Source organism: Neodiprion fabricii, chromosome 1, assembly GCF_021155785.1.
Source record: "Neodiprion fabricii isolate iyNeoFabr1 chromosome 1, iyNeoFabr1.1, whole genome shotgun sequence".
Lineage (NCBI taxonomy): Eukaryota > Metazoa > Arthropoda > Insecta > Hymenoptera > Diprionidae > Neodiprion > Neodiprion fabricii.
Genome location: NC_060239.1, coordinates 10,222,299 through 10,245,906, shown reverse-complemented (window position 1 = coordinate 10,245,906; position 23,608 = coordinate 10,222,299). Strand labels below are relative to the sequence as shown.

Below are 23,608 nucleotides of genomic sequence, written 5' to 3'. Positions count from 1 at the left end.
TTGCGCTGTTCGTGTTTTAGATCGCTAGTTAACTTGGAAACTTATGCCTCCCGTTATGTCAGGGAAAATTGTTTTGTGAACGTTTGAGTATGTACGACGTAATTTTTTCCAAAAATTAAATTCATTCTAGCGAGAACTTTGCTGTGAAGATTAAAAAAATTCGAGTTCAAATGACTTTATCGAGGAAACATAATTTCTATAAATTTCTAACCGTGAAACCCCGTCAACGCCGTAACTGTGGCTATTTCCACGTGTAATGTAATTTTAGACAGTTTTGACCTCTTGTTTCTGAAAATTATTCCATTTCGTCAGAGTCGACTTGTCTCCACCTCCCTGAAAAAATCGTTGTGCCAATTCGTTTGACACTTTGCGCAGTTCTTTGTCCGAATGGAAGACTTGTACGAAATTTTCTTGAATCACTTTCAACTTTTTTTTGTTTGCGACAATTTTATTTATCTCAATTCTCGTGCGAACCTTCAATGTATAAATAATATACAAGTATATTCTTTATCCAGATAATATCCGAAACAAGTAGTTTAATTTGAACCTAATCTCGTAATTAACCGCTGCAAAAAAAAACAAGAATCATGTTCTGCAAATAATTTGATTCGATCATCGCAACCTTAACTGGTTGAAATAAGATTCGGTAAAACTAGTAAAGGCTATTCTGTATTATAATGGATCACTTTCCTAATCACAAAGAGGTAAAAAAAAATCGTGAAACGAATGTTCAAAAATCATACTAAGAGAAACGCGGAACGTTGTTCGAAAAATCGCAGAGTTTCCATCGATAAACGTTAATAAAAATTCAAGGAAAACGTTCAGACACGGTGGAGAAATTTCGCCAGTTCCAGATGGTGAATAATACCGAAAGACTGTCACCGCAAAACGAACGATACGGCGAATTGAAGCTCTGTGAGATTCCGGATCACCGTAACGAATGCCTTGATTCTTTTTATTCTCCCTTCCAGAAGCCGGAAACAAGCGCGTTAAATCATTCCCAATAAAATCGTCATCGGTATAAAACCGCGTCCAAGATCGTTGACTCGTTTTTCAACTATCACCTTCGAATTCAAACCGTGAGTAATTGCTGTCGCCAGAGGGAAAGCTCATCGTCAGCTTCGTTTCAAATCGTAGTAAATTGAGTTGGGAAGATTGTATTGAACACCTGTAGGTGTGTGAAATAAACAATATTCGGGTGAAAAATAAGCTCAGATCGTACGTTACGTGTAAAACGTGAAGTTGCAGTTCTTCTTGATCTTCATCATTATTTTTTTCAATTTCAATAATTTTACCTACAAAAAAACCTGAACTTGCAGTTCTTCTTGATCTTCATCATTATCTTTTTCAATTTCAATAATTTTAACTTCAACGATGTATTCACTTAATTGTACGTAGAAAAACAAGTTAATCCGATAACCTCGATAAGTCATGAATTTAGGTAATAGATTCCATTACGCGTTGATCGAACCATACGAATTATTGATCGAATGCAAATCATCTTGTTAATTACTTTTCATCACCTTTGGTGATGTAAGAAAAGTGTCGGCTTGGGTCGAAAATCAAATTTTCTATATATCAGTTAAATGTCAGTTTGTCAGTCTTTCCGACAAACTCCCGCGATGATCTCGGGAACGGCTCGATGAAAAAATCTAAAACTCACAGGATTTTACAATCGAATAATGGGCATGAAAAATTGCCATGTCTTGTTTATTTGAATTTTCAATGTTTTATCAAACATATACTTTTCCCTTCTCATTACATTGTCTAAACAAACAATCATGTATTTCCTAGTTGGTATATTTATTTTTAAACAAATTTATAAATTTTTTTCTTTCTTTCCAAAACATTTTCATCCGTCTGCCAAATCCTATCAGCATCAAATGTCGAAAAAAAGTCTTTCCCCGGCATATTTTTCTCTCCGTCAAATAGAGTGAAAAGTTCACCGAATCGATTAGTCAGTTGATTGTGTTTTCAACGAACCTAAATCGTCGAAACACCGCGACGCGTCCCTTCCTTTCACGATCTCTGATATATTTCGAGTTCGCATATCCGACGTAACGTTTGACTCGAGGGTCAGGTATTCAAACACCGATCCGAGTATCCATAAACACCGGCGTGTTCACAAGTTCTAAGTAAACAGAGTCGAGGTGTAAATACCGAAGCCTGTAACGTGTGAGCCTAGAGAACGAGGGAGTCCCCAGTTAAATCCTTGGCCTCGCCGCGTTAAGATCTCCGAGAAAGATACGAAAATACCTCCTCCGAATCTTCTCCGTGATCCCCTCGAGCTTTCGTCCCCGATCCGGAGTGACGAACTCCGAGCGGTGGAGATGATCGCTTAGGTAGGCCGAAGCATCGGCTGCCAGATATGTCTGGCCTCTCGTCGCGTTCGCGTCTCGTTATCGTCTCGATGCCGATGTCGATGTCGAGGGCACCCTTGACTCCGTTGACGCGGTGAACCTCGGCGAACCTGGACGCCAAGAATTCTGCTGCACGGTGTCGAGTGGTGCGCTAAAAATACGATACGAAACACCCCCGTATCTCCGTCGAGTGTACGCGGTGTTAAAGTGGTAAAAATAAGCCGAAACCCGAGTTTAAATACCCGGCTGTGTGTTTTTTTTATTTTTTATTTCACTATATATTTTATTTATTTTTATTTTTTTTTTATTTTTTTTCTGTAAAATCTATCCGCGTATCATTCTTCTTGTATTACAAGCGATCGGAGAGACTGCTTACTTGCTCGGGTTTTTAACTCGATTGTTCGTTATTCGAAAATTAGTGAAATAGAATTGGAGATAAGAAATAGAAGAGAGAAAAAAGAAAATGAACGAACTTTACGTCCTGGGGATCATCTGTATGTTGGGTGAGTTTTGTTCTTCAGCTTTTTATGATCGACTTTTACGATACTTTATTTAATCCGGCTTCGCTCGCACGTTTTGAAAAGCGATTATGGATCCTGATAGACAGTAATGTCTTTCGGTTGCGTCATTTCGATTTGTTATAATATGGATAGATGGTGGAACTGATCTAGGGATCCGAATCGTTCACCTCTTGTTTAGGGGACCGATGCGAAGCTTGACTTTGATTGATAAAATGAGAAATGACATATTTCAGCAATGTGAAATTCATTTTACTTTAATAATTATCGACAATTTATAACGGTTGTATATGAAAAATGAAATTTTTCTCACGACGGAATTTGCATCACAGACTGATTGATTGATAGAGATGTTTGAGTTTCAATTGATGAATACTCCGAAGAAAAATTCAAGTTTTTTTAAGAATAGTTTGATCGAATCGTAAGGGGACAGTTTAATCGTAATTAACTGACTGAATTGTCATTCAATCATTGTACAATTGAAGTGTAATTCTACTCTGATAAAACCACACACACGGTGTCTCAGCGAAAAATCATTGCAACGTAAATAAATTTGTATTTTTTTTACTTTTTCAATCTTGTGTACGAATTTTTATATCACGACGTTGGGGTCGAAAAAATTTGTTACTCGATCATTTTCTTCTTGGGATAAATTGAATGTGGAATAAAACGGTGGATTTCTGATCACTCTAAAATGTAGAGACGGGTGTTGAAATTTAAAAATCACCATAAAGTTAGTTGAGCGTGAAAATCACTAAATGAATCCCATTTTACGGTAACCAAAATTTGATGGAATTTTACCATCTTGCCTTAAGATAATATTTATTCAATGCGCAGAGTTTAAATTACCAAGCAATCATTCTGGCTTGAATTTCTCGTTGCGATTTCGCAAGCAAATATTTTCGCTTTCCCCACGTGTTCTCAAAATTTCCTCAAGTATGAATTTATGCCACTGAAAATGCTTGCCAAGTCTATCGAACGAATCCGATATCAGTCTCGTTCTTACCTGCTTTCTATGAATAATTTTAAGATGCGTGACAGTGCGAAAAATCTGTGGTGAAAATTGTTCATAAATCTGGAAAGAGCGTTAAAAATATAATTGAGTATCTTCACGTAATTCGGTTTTTAAACGATTGAAGAAGCGTAATAAATTGCACAATAACTCTCGCTTTCCGAAGGGAAACGCGATCGGTTATGAAGCGTTTCCAATCTGCACAACTAAAAATCCGTAAAAGTTGGTAATTTGCCTACTCGACAAGTGTCAGTGAGAACACGTGTTTTCAGCCTCCAAGAATGACACGGTAAAAATATAATGCGGACGAAACGCGGCTGCCGATTATAAGCGTGGATAAGAGAATGTAATGAATTTCATTTTTTCAAATCACTATAGAAAGCGTGGAAATGTTTTTTCAGCATATCCGAAGATGAGAACAAACAAATCGTCGATTTATACTTTGATTCAACTATGATTTTTCTTTGAGTTCTATATTAATTCGACACTTATCGGTCCCGAGATTATAAATGCGGAACTAAAACACGACGAAAGGTGATCGATTTTGCGTTCGTTTTTCGGCGAAAAAAATTCAACAACTCGCGTCTTGACAACTTGAGAGTCTTTTTGTCCGTATTTGAATACGAATAGTAATGATGACGAAATAAGGTGTGTTTGAGTTTAAAGTGACAGAATATTTTTAAATAAAATTTAAACTCCGGTTTCAACCGGTATTACTTAAATATTGTAAAATATTTCGAAAGCGTGAAAAACATCCGCGGATGCCGACTGGAAATGAGTTTGAACCGCTTTTGTACGTCAATTTTCACGGTATTTCTTCATTTTCAAAATAATTAAATGTACAACGGTTTTTTACGTACAGCTAGAAATGTCTCGCAGACTCCAATTTCATTTCCGTATATTCCCGAAAGAATTTCCGACGACTGAATTCAAGGTGTTTGAAATTGATGTCTTAAAAATCAACTGACTCTAAAACAGGTTCAACTTTTTCAGTACGTAGTGATGTATCGCATTTTTTCGTTTCATTATTTCGTACATGCACAAGTGACTGTTTGTAGACCTTGACATAAATATGCAGCCTGTACAGTTCGGATAAAATATTGCCAAAATTGCTAAAATTGAATAACGTATTCGATTTTATGCCCGAGTTGAATTGAATAATAATTACCCAGAAAATAATTTACTTCTTTTTGAGTGAAACTTCATTAGCGGGGATAACTACGGAATGTTGTTATACAAAAAAACTTATTTAATATTTCAAATAAAAACTGGAAATTGCAAACTTTCCCTCTCTCTCTCTCTCTTTCTCATTCTGCCTTGGAGTATTTAAAGTCACGATAAATCACGCATAAATTTCAGAAGTTTCACTTTTGTCGCAGGTGACTGCCACACACGTGTTTTTATTTTTTATTTATTGTTTCTTTTAATCAATCTTACCAATGTTTTTTTAAAATCGTTACATTCAAAACTAAACTACGAGCTTAAAAGTAAATCGTACAAGAAATCTAGCTGATGACAATTCGTCGTAGATCTTTTGTTTCGTCAATTTTTGAATATCATTACAATATTTCAACCCAGTTTCGTGATTTCTTATAATCTCTCTGTATCGCCTGAAGACGATATTTCTTTTCGTAAAAACAAATTTCATCAAGACCGCATCTTTTGAGATCACGGTAATGATATTTTACAAAAGTAAAAAAAAAAAAATTAACACAGATGTATATGAAACAGGTTTTTGTCCAGACTGTACAGTCTTAGCGTCCTGAAAGTTTTTCTTATTCGCAACCTCGGAAGTGACCGGTAATACAATCATGTAACATTTGAATAAAAAGAATGACGAGCAAAATCACAGCTTTTAACAACACATAATGACGATGATGTAAGGTCAAATAAATTGTGATCCGTACGTCGGTGCGAGTAAACGCGTAACGTGGACCCTCGAAATATGCTATGCAACAATTTAATCGGCGCTGATTTAAAAATAAACTAACTTATAATGCATCTTTAAATTCAAGGCAAACCCGAGGACACTTTGGGCTCGATAAAAAAAAAAAAAAAAAAGAAACAATCCTCACTCTTATCTTCATATTTATTGTCTGCTCGACGTTGACGTATGTATCGTAAAAAACACTCTGATACATTTTCATTTCGCACAGAAGTAAAGAAATGAAAATGCTTCGGAGTGTTTTTGTTAAGAATCGCGTACAGAATCCCACTGTTAAGCTTTTTTCACGTTTGCGATACGTGGATTTAAATATTTTGGGACTTATACGTCAAGGTCAAAATCGACCAGTGCACCCCGTTAATGGACTCTCGGCTGATTTAATTTCGCATCGGCTGTAAATGATTATACTGATTAATCCTCCGAACCGTTTATTTGTACCGATCGCAGTTTGAATAAAAATCGAGAAATTGAACGCGCTGATTATCGTCGGCGTCATAAGTTCAATGTCATACTTCCTCTTCGACCGTGAAGCGAGGGGGTCTATTTGCTAGTTATGTGGTCGCCGGTCAATTGCTCGGCTGATTGTGAGAGCTGCAGGTTGTGGTGTCAAATTTATCATTGTTAAACCCACTGAATTGACGCCCCGCAACGGCACCTCGCATCCAGCCTTTTTCAGGATGGAAATCATACAATAAGTACAGGATATGTTTCTCTCGCCCGAAGCGATAAGGGGACTACAGTGCCACTTAAGTTTCAATGGTGGAAGAAACGTCGGCTCGGTTACTTTCTGGAACTCGTATCGATTTTTTCATTCACAAACCGAAAGACTTTCAGACACCCCGATGTTTGTATACTTGCGAAAAAAAAAAAAAAATTAAAATTTAAACAATATCGATGCAAATTAACCGCGCGAACGTGACTAAACGTCGGTATTCTCAATTAGTGAAAGTTCGGTCACACTTGAGAACTTGGTGGTGGACATTTAATCACTGCAGTTACGTGACACATCCGTCATTTACATCTCACATAATACGGAGATAAAAATAAGTGTATTTACTTGTCGGTGCCTTTTTTTATTCAGAATCAACCACATTCGAGTTCTCACAACACACGATGTGTTAAACATAAGACTGAAGAAATCCATAGCGGGTGACAGTGCGGATATACCATGTGTCATGTTATAAATATACACAGACAGAGTTCATTTTGTGGTATTTTTAATCGATAAGACAAGGAAAATGTTACAGCGCAGAACAGGAACTCCGGCAAATGCTTTTGTAAACAATCACGGATGCGGGTATTACGAAACAGTCTTGAACGATTATCAACAGACATTTATCCAGAAAGTACATTCTAGTTACGAATACTAATTCCGTTCTGTGTTACTTGGTAGGGTTGCTGATTAATTCCACGGCAAACGAATATCTTAAAATTCCTACTCGGAGTAAAAACCATTGCTCAACTCGTTACGGTGTAAAATTGCTGAAACATCGTGAGTACAACGTACATCATGATCGTTTACAGTAGCAGTTCCTGAGCTCGATGGTTACGGATAGTGAAAATTTTCTGAACGATTCCGACACCTTTTTCTTTACGAATAGATTGGAAACCGTTTCCAATCAATAAATAGCTCGAGGCTGGGACAAAATCTCGAACAATTGCATGCTTTTGAAAATCGTCAAGTATCACTAACTTGACATACTTGGATGAACTGTAAATTTTCGGTATTTAATTAGTACCTGTGTTTTCTTTTCCCCTTCTACATGCGGAAATAAATATCTGATTTACCTACAACTTCAGCGTTGTCGGTCTCGGTTTATTTAAACAAATGTATCATAGCTCAGAATCTTACGATGAGATGGAGATTAAATTAAGTACTCTTTGAGTCTTTAGTCATCGCGATAATGAATGGACACGAATCCTTGGAATTATGTTCCATTTTATGATAAAACAATCCGCGGTGAATGAGTGATTGTTCGTGAAGCATTCGTCGTTCTTTTAACTATCATCACAACAATCGTGTGCGATACTTGTACAGTTGTGAGTAATTATACTCCGTGCGAACAAATTATATCCACATCCATCCGAAGAGCAAACTAGTTAAATGATTTCCTGGAAAAGGAGCGTTTGATCTAGCACGATGATATTATATCGACGAATGACGGAACTCTGAAAGGCTCGAATAACGCGTTGCAATTACTTTGCTTCATGCGCGTTTAGATCCAACTCGAATCAGTTCTTTCACTAATCAAGGTCTAGCCGAGTGAGTCGAGAGAACAATATTGTTTTTTAGTGTTAAGTTAAGGCTGCCGTACGAAATTAGTATCGATTCAACTGAGCGTACCGTATAAATGTAATTGTTAATTGCAAATTATGATACGTGTTGAACACGGAAATTTGATGCAGCTTTTAAAGAAAAATAACTTTACTGCCTCCAGTTTGAACACAGTTTTTACTATTGTTTAAATAAAATGGAATCTTTTTTACACATTCATTTCTTTAGTATATATAAGGTATTAGAATGCCACATTTGTAAACTGCATACTGAATTAACACGTACGAGAAAATTATTTGGACAATCGTTAGCGTCGAATTATACGTGAAAGGGAAATCTTTTTTCTGACAAGATTATTCGAGCTTCCGATTATGCTGAGTTAAAAAGAGCGAAAAATTCGAACTAGATAACATCTAAAAATGGCTGAGTCGGTAGCGTTTGAAGATTTGGATGCTTCTAGGGCCCGCTGCATGGGTGGTGTATATCACTCCTGTCAAATTGGCGATTCGAACCACGGATAAATATTTACGAGTATTACGTAACAAGAACTTCCGTCGGGAGCCGCCAATATTGTTGGAAAAAAAAGTATGGTTATACACAAAACTGAGTAAAATTCATGGTTTCATGGGTGGGAATTTCTTGAACGCATCATACATGCACTGAGAAAAATTACATTTGTTATAGTAACTAGAAAAATTCAGTAAAACAGGTATCGTTAAAAGAACTGTTTGAATATTGTTGGAATTGCGAAAAACGAGGATCCTTTTTTGGCAATTGCAACGCAAAATCAGTTTGTTCGGTTTACTGTACTTTTTTAGTTAAATAAGGCTTTAACATCAATTTATTTTTGCACAAGCATTAAATTTTCGTAACAGTTACAAGAAAATATAGTAACAGTGATCGTAGTGAGAAAGAGTAGTAACGAATACTAGACTTTTCGTAACGGCTAGAAAACTAATTTTCATTTTCTACCTAGAACTGTATTTTTCGGTTGTGGTAAAAAATGAAAATAGTCGAGGACTGAGCGGTAACCGGAACTAAAAATTTCTCTCGGTGTAGCTGATCATCTAACTTCAAATAAATCATTGAAGAACAAAAAAATTCACTGACTATTGCTTAACGATTACGGTACAGAATATGAAATGCAAATATTTGTGAAAATAAGTGGAAAATAAAGGGAGTATCAGAAGATAGTCAGAAAATGAATGGGCACGTGTGACGTCGTCAGATTAGAAAATAACTTGCTAGAGAAAGAATTATGATACTTCCACCTGTCCGGTAAAAATTGTTATTTCTATTGAAAAAACTGAAAATTCATAAATATCGTCTCAACACCGTCCAACATCTAATCTCTTATGTACGTACGTGTTACCAACGTATAGAATTTACGTGAGGAAAATTTATCGAAACACCGACGAGCACGTGTTACGCAACGTTTCGAACGATTTGAAACGCACGCCTTCGGACAACGATTGAGCATCTTATGATCGGCTAGAAATTTATTACAGTATTAACCGCAGTATAGAGGGAGATGGAAAAAGATTCATGCTGTTCACACTCGTCGAATCATGACCGTTTCACGGAGTGTTGGGTTATGAATAGCGGCACTGTTCGATAATTTTTCGCCACTTGACCCCTCGGAGTGATCTGAGTGGTTGAAATTAGTGCTTATGACACTCGTTAACACGTAGATTTATGTTCCGCGGAGTTTGTATATCTCTCGAAATTGTAAACCAACGTTCGTGCGATACTTCAATGATTTTTGGAACCCGCGGTATTAACGCAACGACAGGCTCGGTTTAGCGATGATATTTTAGTCGCTGCCAAGTGCCACATTGAAACAAATTCCAAAGCCTAATTATGGATTTCAAACCTAGGCACTCACGTTTAGGAGCATTTGACCAGCCAATCTTACAGATTGTAACACTTGAGCTCGTAAACGCTCTTCGTTATTATTAACGCTGTTGCGAGATAAGTCGTAGTCGAGGCATTTTTATACGCTCATCGTCTACTGTAATGTCAAGATGAAAAGAGAGCAAAAGTCACACCAGTATACCAGTATAAGGAACTACGGACTTCAGGGTGGTCCGTTTGAATTTTTAATTGACCGATATGCGGGGGTGGGTGTCTGTAACAAAGAGAAGCGTATTATATAACTGCGTGCGTATTTATTTTATATCCTGATCTTCAGGCAAAGTTCAACCATGCTTGCAGAATGAAAGATTGAAATTTGACGACAACCAAGCCGTTGTAGTAATTAAAAAACTCTGATCATTTGTTCATTTTTGTGTCCACGTTAATCCATTTCTCATTATCAATAAACTGAAATCTTACGTTTCAAAAAGTCCGAACCTTCATTAATACTGGTTAAGTTGAAATTACGAGAATTACGATTGTACGATATCATGATAGTATTTGAAATTGAACGTTTCCTTTCGATCAAAGTCAACTAAAACTGCAGATGTTTCATTGACAAGGAATTTAAACGTTTTCCCAAATAGAGCGGACCAGTTTAGATTCTACCGATTTCTCGAGATCGAAAAACTTTCAGGTAAAATTCGCCACCGTGGTATCAGAGTTGAAGGCACGTCTGGACGGTGCATGGATTTGTTATTCTAACCGCATAACGTTCGGACACACATACCGCGGTCTACTACTTATAGCCGCATGCCGGGAATATCTTAGAAGGCGTCTAGTGCGTGGGAAGCAATGACAAACAGCCAACGTTGAGAATGGTTGTTGATCTAATTCATTCGTGCAGTGAGAAAATGTGAAAGCTTCCGAGTCGTGCATCCGCAACAGCGGCGCCTGACCGCCGTGACACTTAATTATAAATTTACCGACGAAACAAAATATCGCACGGTGATAAATAAACATTCTCAGACACCCGTATATCGGTCCTGGAATGAATCACCCAAGATTTTTGCTCGTCTAGCCCGCATTCGCACCTTTTTAATTTTTTCATGCTCTCAGTCGGTTTTCACCATAGAGATAATAACAGATAGATTCTGCAAGATGCGGGGGTTAGCATAATTAGTCGAGAGGTATTGCGGATAGAAAGAGAGATAGAGAGAAAAAATCGAGATACTCCATCCAGGGTGGGGGTAAGAAATCAGAAAAATCGGATATCAGAATTGCCAGAATTCCGAATTTAATAAACTCGAATAACAAATATGAGAGAACAGATACTATCAGGAATTTTAACTCCCGAATGGTGCCCAATAAAAAGCTGCAGCTTACCTGAAATGTATTTAGTAGATGGCTCTGTTATCCGAACCCACTTACTTCGGAAAACGTTAATTCCAGAATTCAGATATGCAGAATTTAATAATGTATAGAGTCAATATTCGGGAGAATGAATTTGTAGATAGTTTCATATTCTCAAATGTCGAAATATTATAAAAATGAAGTTAGAACTTCGTTGTCTAGAAACGGCGGAAAACAGATGTCTCCAGAATGTAGAAGGGTCATTGTTCAGAATCGTACAATTCAGAAAGATCAGTATTCCGAAAGTAACCGTATAGATGGCTTACCACCAGAATTTCACATTCCGAGTCTATCCAGCTAATCTATTTTGACTTGTAAAATGTTTTATATACGGAATCAAACAAATTCTGCAATATTTTTATCTCATTAAAAGATTGAATACGACTTTTGGTATCATGAACTTGTATTTCTTGGCTTCTAATATGATATGAGTTACTGACTCTTCCGATATATTGGAATTCTTCATTCTGACGATTTTGATATACCGCAATTCTATATTTCGAGCCTTCTATGAGATTACCACTCGGAGTTCTAACAATTCCGTTTCTTGATCCTTCGCATTTATGAATTCGAATAGATGAAAATTCTACTTTATGATCCATCCGACGGTTATTTATCAGCGTTTGCGAGCAATCGCATTTGCCCCATTCCGCTAACGGTCTTTCGGAATTTTCACCAGTTGTGCATTCTAAATTCTACAACTTCAAATTTCGATGCTTTTGTATTCTATTTCCATTATTTCTGGCTTAACGAAGATTCACCACTTTGTTCTTTCGCGATTGTGAGTTTTCGATGTATTTATGTTCGGAATTCTGACCATTCTGATCTTTGGTTTTCTCATTCCTTTTTACGCACGTTAAGCATACTAAAAGTGATCATAGTTGGGAATAGTTCGATCTTCTCTCTCTCTCTCTCTTTTTATCAGCAAACCGGTTGTACGATTCACATGCCCTCTCGATCTTTTATCATCTCCATGGATTTTACCGACGGCCAGTCACTCCCAGGTGAAACGAATCGAAGCGATCGTCGTTCGGTCTCGCGCGGTGCGCGCTACGCTTCGATATTGGAAAATATGAACGCAAAATGAACAAGATAACACGAGGAAGAGGAGGCGGTATTGTCGGGGCCGAAGCGGCCGGCTGCCAAATGGTGGAAGCATACGTACCAACAACACGCATCGAGCGTACGTGATGTTATGTTAACGAGTACTAAATTATCGGAAAAGAGAACACCCTGCGGATCAGGATTTCATATCGCCGCGGAGCTTTAGACTCGCCCGATTTATTCCAATGACTAGAGTCAGCGTCAATTTATGTACGACACACGTGTATATAGTCTGACGGAACCGCGCTCTAATCGCGATGTTATCATTGATAAGAAACTTTCGATCATTGTTACGGTAATACGCTAATCCTCGGCGTTTTCATGATAAAAAAAAATAATTGCAAGTAAAATTATCTACATGTAATTTGCAAAAAAAATAAGACAAAATTCGAAACTAACAAATCATTCGGGTTTGGTAGCGCTTTCTGTCTGCACATTATGAAATCCTGTATTGGAAAGGTTGCGACCCCAGCTGCAAGGCTCGAAAGGCTCTCGCGGCATTGGATTGCGGTGCGGAAAGTTTAACGTTCTTCACATTTTCTGCGATCCTGGCAGCGTTTTGCCGCCATATGATCATCTGAAATACCGAATTAAAGAAAATGTAAACTGCGTCAGTTTTATTTCTTTCTCTATGAACTCTAGGACAGGGGGCGTAGCTCAGATGGTAGAGCGCTCGCTTAGCATGCGAGAGGTACCGGGATCGATACCCGGCGCCTCCAAATTTTAGTTTTTTATCAGTCATTTCTTTTAATCGTTATCTAGGAGTTTCGAGATGTTGGAAGTTAGGATTAATTAATTCTGAATCTAATTACAAAGCATCGGTTGTTAAAAGAAACCGGCGTCTACCTTACATTAGCGGAATTCAATTCGAGATAAACAATATATAAGTAATACAGACAAAGAAATATAGATAATGGTAATTTTGTACAAATAACGGCGCGTCGGAATTCAATTTTCTCATTATTTGATTGACCAAGAAATGCGTATCGTGCTTTCGATTTCAATGTAGGTGTACCTCAATTTGCTTGTTGGTCCATTTTCCGTAATTTTCATGTGAGTTTAATTTTTTACTACCTTTACAAATTCAAAACGGAGTACACGCCTGGATATTTTTAATTCTGAAGTCATTCACACACCTATAATAATGATATTTTTAACAGCAGCAGTATCGAACGCCAAATCTGCAATCGGAAGTTCAGAAGAAACAATCCGATTTGCGAATAAAATCAGCTAAAGAAATTATTACAAATTACCAATCATACGACTACACGGCGTGATGTTTCGGTAATATAAAAATCTCTGAAAACATATCGTTGATCGATCAAATCATGGTTTCCCATAATTAAAAGATTGATTGAACCGCAGGATAAACGATACGTGAATTAAATTTTTTTTTCTAGCCATCAACTATACAACTCATTTACATACCGAAAACCGTTAAATTTAAAAAATTATTTCGATGCGTTCGATATTCCGTACGTTTCCAATCCATGTACGAGAGGAATAAAACTTTGCCGCACGTGAAAGTTGGGAAAAACTTTACTACGTGATTATAAGGCGTTTAGATCATTCTCCCGTGCGAATACTTGCACGTCTGTATCCGGCGACTTGAAGACGATGGCGAAGTAGAAAACGGGCGGAGTTGCGCGTGTGTAAAGGAGAAGAGGGCACGTAGGTGTCGAGACTCGTGAGCGGGCAGCTAGAAGTGTGTTTAGAGCAGGTTTTCTCCCGGCAATCCTAAGCGAGCTTAGCTCAGCCGCAGCATGACGGCCACCTCTCGACGGTCTCTGTTACCCGAGTAAATCTAAACCGTGGTTTACCAACAACCGTCCGATATCTGGTTCTATTTGCCGTTCCCTTACACTCTCTAATCCGCTTCCTAATCCTCGCTAGTTCCGGACTCGGCTCGCTGCTTTCGCTTTGGCTTGCAAAAAAAAAAAAACGGTTCGCCAAGAGGGAACGCGAGGAACGCTTTCGGGCGAAACAAATCGGACCCCGATCACAGCCTCGGGGTCAACCAAAACCGTGTGAGCATCATTTCCGATATACACTTCCTCAAGGCTCTACTGTCCTGGTGGTTAGCCTGGTTTGCCTAATCTTGTACGAACTTCTCTGGGGCAAATTAGACCCGACCAACGTCGAAACGCTAGTCGATGACTGATCGGTTTTATTTAGAGACGACCGATATACGGACGAGCGGTCCGCGAACTCTGGACGAAGCTTTTTACCCCGCGGTTTTCGTTATTCTTTGATTTTTTTCAGCGTTAATCCCGATCGGTACGGAAAATTTTTTCTACGCGAGGAATTTATAACTTTGCAGATTCTTCCGCATATCCATGCTAAGGATTCTTAAGTGCAGTGTTTCTGTTACTTATACTTTACTATTTTTATAGTCAAAATGCACGAATTATTTGGATAAATTTTTCTACAACGCTTTCCACCTAACCAAATTATTTTTCATAACCCCCGATTCCCATGCAAAATTCTATGTCCACGTTGTATCATTCTTGATAAAAATTTCACCGTTTCACTGAAACAAGTTTTTCTAAAATTCTTTTTAAAAAATTACATGTAACTTGCATGTAATACCTTGCTGAAAACATAAACTCAACACAAGTAATTACTCCAATTATCTAGACTGAGACTCTTCTCATTCGCTTATCAGATTTACTAGAATATCAAATATATACGCGTAGTAAGTTCCTTTGGATAATAAATTTCCAATATATTCAATATGTTCATATTGTTATCAAGAAATACGTATAACTGGTAGATCATCGCGTAGGTGATTAGAATTTTTGTAATAGCAAAAAAATGTCAATAACCACTCTGTTAGAGATTTGGAATATTATGTCGATAGAAAGAAATTTGCAAGGAAAATATTTTGCTTGCATCCCGCGATATTCGATAGCAAATAAAAGAATTACTTAGCGTTCAAATTTAGTCTACGAGCAAATAAGTGCAATCCAGAGATTCGCTAACCCTACGAAACCCTTCTGAAACCCTGATTACATCCCTAGTCTACGTTCTCAGCGCCATTGTCCAGAATCGGTCAAGCGTTCCTCTGACGATGAACCAGATAGCAGAGCTCTATCTGATGTTTACTATCGTGGAATTAGCCGTTGCTATTTAAAAGCAAAACTATTGCGAGCTGTGCAATTGTAGAGAAGCACTATCCGGTTATGTGTTCTGTAGACATAACGGAACACAATCCACCTGGATGCATTAAACGATAAAGTGTCGAACTTGGATGGTATAAATTTATCGACGGCATTTGTTAGACGTTATAACGAATTCCCATGCTCATTTCTCACTTACACTTTGTTATACAGTGAAGTGATTCATTAACAGCTAGTGAATTTGCATTCATTAGACTGTTTCTGTATGAGAAGGTTTTGCTTCTTTTTTTTTTTTTTTATTTCTTTTCTTTCCCTTGATGTCTGTTATTTATTTAACTGTGCATCTCAAAATTTGTATTTTCTGCCAGAAAAGTATGCAGTCAGAGTTAATAATGGATTACCCAATGTTTAACCAATGAAAAGACAAGAAAATTAGTGGAAATCCGCGTTGCGTGCAGAATTTTGCTATAAATCGAATTTGCCCTTAGAAAGACTCGCAATATATCCTCTTCAAGTCCCTTAACAATTTCACTGACAAAGATGTCAAATTATTTTCTCCATCATTTGTTGGAAGCTTATACTTTTAGTTGTAAACAGTTGAATACTATCAGATGAACGTTGTGTGAACTACAATCCTAATAAAGATGAAAATGTGTTAAATTATAAAACGTCATGACTGAAATCAACGTGTAATTCATCACGTGATTTATTTTTTGGAATTCGATAAAACATATAAAAAATCACATATTACATTACAAAAGCACGAATCATTAGATATACTGGATCAAATATGGTATAAAGATTATATAGTTCACCGTATGATTTTTGATCTGGTATATCTGATGATTTGTGATTTTGTAATTTATCATGTGATTTTTTTTTATATTTTATTGAATTGATAAAATAAATCGTGTAATAAATTACACGTGAATTTTAGTCGTAATGTTTTATAACTTAACACACGATTATTTTCAGTAGGGAAAGGTATGCCAATCTATAGATTTTCTATCTTTCAAAATTGCAGACTATTTCTTTTCGGTTTTATTTCGTTTTTCTACTTTTCCTATGACTTATGATGCAGCCTCGAATCCAACAGCCGTACGTTGCACTCTGCAAGCACTGTTAAACCATCGGTTATACAATATGCAGGATTATCGCAGTAACGAGTCCACGTCGGAGACTGAAAGTATGTAACGCAGCGGGGTGACAATCAATACTTTAGTACAGGATCCATGTTCGACAACCCATTGCAAAACATCACCACCTGAATCGAGCTGGGTGATGAAGTAACGAAAGGTTGATAGAACTTTCAAGTTTTCCCCCACGTTTGTTAGTAACAAAATTATGTTCGCAGCGCACACTCTAGATGAAAAATCGAACAAATTTCCATTGTTTGTTATAATTATAATCAATGCTACCACTCTTGCCAGTTAATTTAATTTTCAACGATCGTTCTCGTTGCTGTAGAACGTAACGGAATGTCACAAGTTCTCAAGTGAAAACGTGGAAGGGGAAACTTGTGTCACCCTACTGATGCGACGTGAAGCGGAGTGGTGGAGAGGAGGTTGTTAATTCGAGTGTAGGTATGTAGGTATGTAGGTATTAGGGTACGTAGGTACGGTTAGGACCTCCTGTTGATCGTGCTCTCCTGTTTGACGGGATGTTTTTTCTTTGTCCAACTCGTACCAGATTTCGATAACGCATCGTCGTCGTACACGCGATGCGTGCAACGAGGCATTTTCCTCCGGGCTGATAGCGCACACAGGCCGGGGGCCGACTTCACGTACGCACTTATACCACGCCGTCTAATATATTCGTGACAGATATGCGCGTGCCGAGTAAGTCAACCTTGTCATGAAACCCTAGTAGTGCGTGTGAGGAAAGGCCGACGTCATGTGCGTGTCACACGCATTATTTAACCACACGTGACTCGAAAGCTGATTCAATTTTCACACGAGCTCCTCTGTGGGTCCCAGATCAACGCATGGGCGTGGCTAACCGGCATATGGCGGCAAAAATGGAGTTTACGTATCGCGATCGCATTAGGGAAATTCCACGCTTATCAGGACGTTAAAAAAAATTGTGAAATGTTCTCGCAGTGACGAGTATATACAGAGTTAAACACGCGATCTAAAACTACTTTTATTACCAAATGCGACACGAATAATTATTCAAACGTTTAGCATATTTTCTCCCACCGGATGCCGCTTTTTTACCCTACGATGTTTCGGGTTCCAATTAGACCGACTAGAAACAACTGATCAACAATTGATAAGCTACCTCAGCTTAGATGAATGAAATTAGAGTCTTGTTTGAAACCTACTTGAAATTTTCCAAAAGAGACACGTATCATGCGACTTGGATCATTTCAGATTTTAACCGCGTGAACAATACTTGATTTCTATTTCTCCGCCCGCCCTTCGACCACGGTCGAAGATAGATATGAGCGCTTTATGCGATCCGCAGAAACTTGGAACGGTATTTAGTTTCGCGACCCTCGGTTCCAGGGGGAAGAAACACCGAATATGAGAGACAAGAGCGGGGGTTAGAAAGTCGGATGGAAACGAGGAGGAGGTGGAAAAGAAGGAGGGAGAAATGGAAACCATGGGGACTCGGGATCGCGGGTCATACTTCCCCGATCAGCGACGTTCGTTCGACGATGCGTGAGCTTAACCGGTTGGTGACGTCGACGTAGGTGTAAACTCGTATGTGCCACGTATGGCCCTTGATAGATGCGGAGACTCCCTATCAGGGCTGATGCCTTGGTAGGGCCACGCATCGCCCCTTAGGCCCTTTAACGAATTTTAAGCGCAAAGATCGGCTCTGAAACTCCCAGCGCCGACATTTCCTGCGAGAAAATTTTACCGTGCCCATTTTTTGCGAGAAAAAAAAACCTAGAAGATTTTCCCCGTCTAAGCTTTATAATTGTCGCTATATGTATAGGTATGTGTAAACTTATGATTCTTCCTTTCCCCGTTTGGATTCTTCTTTCTCAATATATCTGTAACGATATTCTACGATGTTCTAAATACATTACTCTTCTTTCGTGTCTTTGTCATTGAACAAATCGCTCGTTATTTTTGTTAACGGGGAAACTTCTTTCAGTTGAATGCGTTGGGAATTCATTATTCCGAATGAATGTAACATAATCAATCTGTAAACCTTGTTTAGTCGTGTTTTACCGAGCTTTATTCATCTTACAAAGCAATGTTGGCTGTCAATTTTCAGCGTATTTTCCAGTCATGACCTTGTTTCGAGTAAAATGACAGACTTTACACGAATCGAAAGGTAAACTATAATTTAGTTCTTATTTTTAGGGAGTGACTAACGGCCTTCGGGCTTCGCTGAATTATTGTTTCGGCATGTGTGAATCGTTACGAGATACGTGGAAGTGCTAAAAACGCGCCACGCTTAACAGCAAGATATAGCTAATCGCAAAGCTTGACGCGTGCGACCCGCAACCAAGAAATATACTCGTAGTAACTGCGGATAAACGTGATTGCAATATCGGGGCACCGGCCTGCCGGAAATATAACCTCGCGGAAATTTCCACCCAGTTTACACCGGCGCGACCGACTCGTATTATGCCGCCATGACACTCCCACGCTTCAACCTCCTCTGCCTCATGTTGCCCCGATGAAAATCCTCGTTTTCTATTGTTTCACCCTAATTAACGAGGCTTCCTTTACCGCCTTGATCATCCCCCGCTACGTCATAAAGTCCTGCTACGTCACGTTGTCATTTGTACAATATTTGTAAACAAAAAAATGGCCACCGCCATCGTTTCGTGTTATACGCTCTATGGATTTGAGAACGTTTCGTAGTTATGCTACTTTTCACTGCGTTTGCATTTTGTTTTCAGGGTAGGTCAATTTCTGTTTGTCGTCACACTTTGTCTTGTCCTCAATTTTTTCTCCGTTTTTGTACAACATGCTACGGGTTCGGGGGCTGAGAGTAAAACGAGGCTCTGTGAATAGGGTGCATCAACCTAACCTAGCTTTACGATTAGTTAGAATTAATACAGCGTATTTCTCTATACCCGAAATTTTGATTAACCGTCGATAAGGATATCACGAAAATTTGATCCTTGTTACTCCACTATTCATAGTCATACCAGAAACTGTCCCGCATACATTGATCAAGATCAAAGTTTTTCCGGATGTAACGTAAACCAGTATCGTCAGCCAGACCCAGTTTATACCAAACACGAATTAATTGTGTCGGAACGAAGCCTTTAGATCCGATGTTTAGGGTTAAGTACTGCGATTCAGTCATCAAGGCAATATATCAAAATGGCCGCTGGCGCCGTTTCACTTGCAATTTTATTTCGGTCGTAAAATGATTTCGAGCATTTACTAGTTATTGAGCTGTAATTCGTATCGCTGAAAATTGTAGCAAGAGTAGCTCAGTCATCATATCACCTTCGACGTATTGATTAGAACTGTTATATTTAGCTCGGTAAATTCATTCGCACGTGCTTACAGCGCTCATTGCCCGACGTGTATCATTCACTGTTAAACGCAAAGTATTGATTCGTTGAGTAGTGATTCGAGACAGCTTACAAACTAGTTTTAAATGACGTGTTATAATAATTGACGACGTTAACACAATATATTAAGCGATTTGATTTATCACATGAAATCGTTTATCAGTTCAGGTTCACAACAATCTTCCGTCTCTAAAAAATGGCTAGCAAAAAGTGATCGTAATCATTAATTTCATGGATTCCATAAATTTTTTAAAAAAATTTCGTGCGAAAGTCCAAGCTGATCGATTATTTTCGCGTCCAGAATCTATTTATACAGACGGGGATAGATTGTATTCGATCTAGCGAAACGCGGTTGCGGCAGTTTGAAATAACGATGCGCCTATAACCGAGTGGAAATCAATGGTTAACGTTTTTTTAACGCAAAGCTTCGCGCTGTGTACCAGGCTTGTATATCGCGCAGGTAAGTTATCCCATTGTCTGCATACAGTTGGAAAATAAAAAGCCCGCGACGCAGCAGCGCGCCAAGACAACCATTGCCATTTCTCGACTTTCTGTTTTCCTGAATAACTGCAAATCCACGATCGTGAGAAGCGGCTGCTTCTTCGCTCTTTCTTATCTTTAATTAAATTATTTATCATCCACCGTTTCCACTTTCTTTCCTAAACTGTTTATACGTATGCATATGAGAATGAACCTTTCGAGATTGAATAACGCTTATTTAAAAAATGATTCAGAAAACAAAACACGCCTTTGACTTTTTTATTCGCGTTATCCTGAACGAGAGAATAATATACATTCTGTTCTCATCTAACACAGCTGTCATCGTCCACTTTATCTTTGTTAACTTTGGCTGACATTGTTTGACAGTCTTAAACACGCGCTCGAGCAATTCAAAGGCAATACGGCGAAGACCGAAAGACCGTTGATTTGGCCACGCGCACTTGACATCCAGTTTGTTTATACTTAATGAAACCGGTGATTGAAATCTCCTGTGTTGACATTCCAACGCCTTTAACGTGATAATTAAGCAAATGTTTCAAAATGTAGAGGGTGATGCCTTTATTTTCTCGGAACAGCCTCGTTCCGAATTTATTTTTGTTTCCTGACGTAAACTCGTTTCACTGTATCAAAACTGTGGATGGCTTTTGTCACAGAGAACACGACTCAATTATTGAACTCCACATTTAAATCCATCGGTAAAAGATGGTCTTTGATTTTTGGCGGGAATAATTGGTGCAGAATTATAAATTTTTATAATCATTGTAACATATCCATAATGTATACCTCTAATACCTATGATTATATATGAAGGTAACATTTATTTTTGCAAATGTCCCAAATTTTTTTTTTTTTTTTTGTCGAATACTGCAAAAAGCTGTCCACAGTTTCCTGAAGAAATATCGAATTAATTAAACAAATTTTTATAGACATTTTTGGGGTAACCAGTATATACGTAATATCCAACTGTAAAATTCTTAATTTTCTTACGAATTTACTGAGAAATCTTCGAGGATAATATTGATATCTATACTTTGAATTAACATTACTTTTCCATCGTAGATATCTGTATTACATGTATATTACAGTACGCTGGGGAAAATTGTAATATAACCAAGTCATTTCATTTACAATTTGATTCAAGGGATATCTTATCTATTCGCATTGAGTAATTTTATTTGAACGATTCAACTTTTAGTAAACCAAATTGAGTATTCTCTTATTATCAGCAAGACCATAACTGTATGACGATAATTTTACATTCTGTATAATTGGAATTTTTTGAATAAGGTTGGAATTAAGATATTTCGACAAGAAAATCGACGCAGTAAAATTCCTGAAGAAATGAAAGAACCGACAATTTATTTAAAAGAACTGTAAATATCTCGTGCGGGTTATCACTGCAATAACTTAATTAATGAGGTGAGGTGAGGTTAGCCAAACATCGATACATTTTATTAATTTCATTACAAATCGTCCATCGAGTATAATGTATCAAATTATTATATTCCTGAGCTTATTAGCCACGAAGATTTCTTTAAACAATACAGAAATAGAAAGGCCTGGAATTGTAAATAAAAGCTTAGATATCCACGTTCCGTTTCCAATCGTTGAAAAGATTAAAAATCTAGTAGATTCATTGTATTTCACTCTTCATGGCTCATTTCTTTCGGAAGATTTTTTTCGATTTTGTATTTTTTTTCAAGTTGACAATTCAGTATTGCTATTTGATGATCATAACTATCAATATCAGTAAAATGTTGTAAGATTGAATATTTAAAGATACCAACATGATTAGAAAAAATGTATTCTAGTAAAATTGTTGAAAGCAGTCTTCCGAATAAACTGAGGCATCGTACAGAGAAATCTAACGGATCTACTAAATTTTTAACCATGTTGAAGTGATTTGAATCCAAGCATTGCTATCCAAGCTTTTGTTTATAATTCCAGTATTGTCTATTTTTGTATTTTTAAAGAGATCTAGCCGTACTTTAAGAGTACATTAATATCAGAGATAAGTATTTAATATCCGATAATCTCGTAACAGAATAAATGAAACGATCGATACTTGACTAACCAATCTCCTCAAAAAAGATACTTTGTAAGCTGGCAGTAAAAAAAAATTTCACTCATCCGTAGATGAATCAAAACCAATTGTAAACATATGTCGTACAATATGGCCGCCGGAGCCAGCTGACTTTGGGGTAAGCCTAGCAGTGGCAAAGGTGAGAGCTCCATGATCGATCCTAAGTAACACAATAGACACTCACGTGCAGAAACATAAGGGGGTAACTGTACGCGCAGGCCTCGAGCAGACGCGAAGGGTGCAGGAGTGTCATTAGGCACCCCGCAGAGGTGCGGGCGAAATACGCAGGGGTTGAAAGCCACACCTTCAACGTCGTGGATTCCTGGTAGGAAACCGCCCTTGTTTTCCGATAAATAACAAGGGATTTAGCCTGCTGTCCGTGTTGACCCGGCGACTTGCGTCGGCAGTCGGAAGCTAAGGGTTCGGCATGAAAAGGGGGAGATGAAAAGATGACGTGCATGGTATCGACGGTTCTTTTCCCGCGCCTTCTCACTTTCTGGCCCGCGTACTACCCTGATCCGTTTCCGGTCGCGTTTTCACCATCTGGACTAGCGCTACACGCGCCGTTATCTTATCACTAGACCGTGGAGTATCGATTTGTCAAACACTGGGCGTCGCGGGTCATCGTGCAACGCCGACAAGGCCGTGGAACCTCCAGCTCCGTATGCCAGCCCGCTCCCAGAACCAATCGGAAATTCCTGTTTTCGATTATTAGACAACCAATCCCGGATATCGACTGTCAATATACCCTCGTTATCCACGAGCTCAAAGAAATTTCCACCGAATACTTTATAACGAGGTTCCTGAAAGCCGGGTGCCTTGACTCATTTCCCACGTCCACGTGTCCACGTCACCGCGTTTCACTTCCAGTATTATCTACACAGAGGTTTTTATTGTATAATTCCAATGAATCACTCATGCTTAATCATTTATTC

General features: G+C 38.2%; 1 protein-coding gene and 1 non-coding gene across 2 annotated transcripts in view; both read left to right on the top strand.

Annotated features, from left to right (window-relative positions):
- The first annotated feature begins 2,216 nt into the window (after positions 1 to 2,216).
- Positions 2,217 to 23,608, top strand: part of LOC124187942 (xaa-Pro aminopeptidase 1-like) — a 42,170-nt gene continuing 20,778 nt past the window's right edge. The window contains exon 1 of the mRNA XM_046580159.1: positions 2,217 to 2,863. Coding sequence (XP_046436115.1) covers positions 2,824 to 2,863 — 40 coding nt within the window. The 5' untranslated portion in view covers positions 2,217 to 2,823. The remainder of the gene's footprint in view (positions 2,864 to 23,608) is intronic.
- On the top strand, positions 13,128 to 13,200 carry Trnaa-agc. The gene has a single exon. It is a non-coding gene; the product is annotated as a tRNA-Ala (tRNA).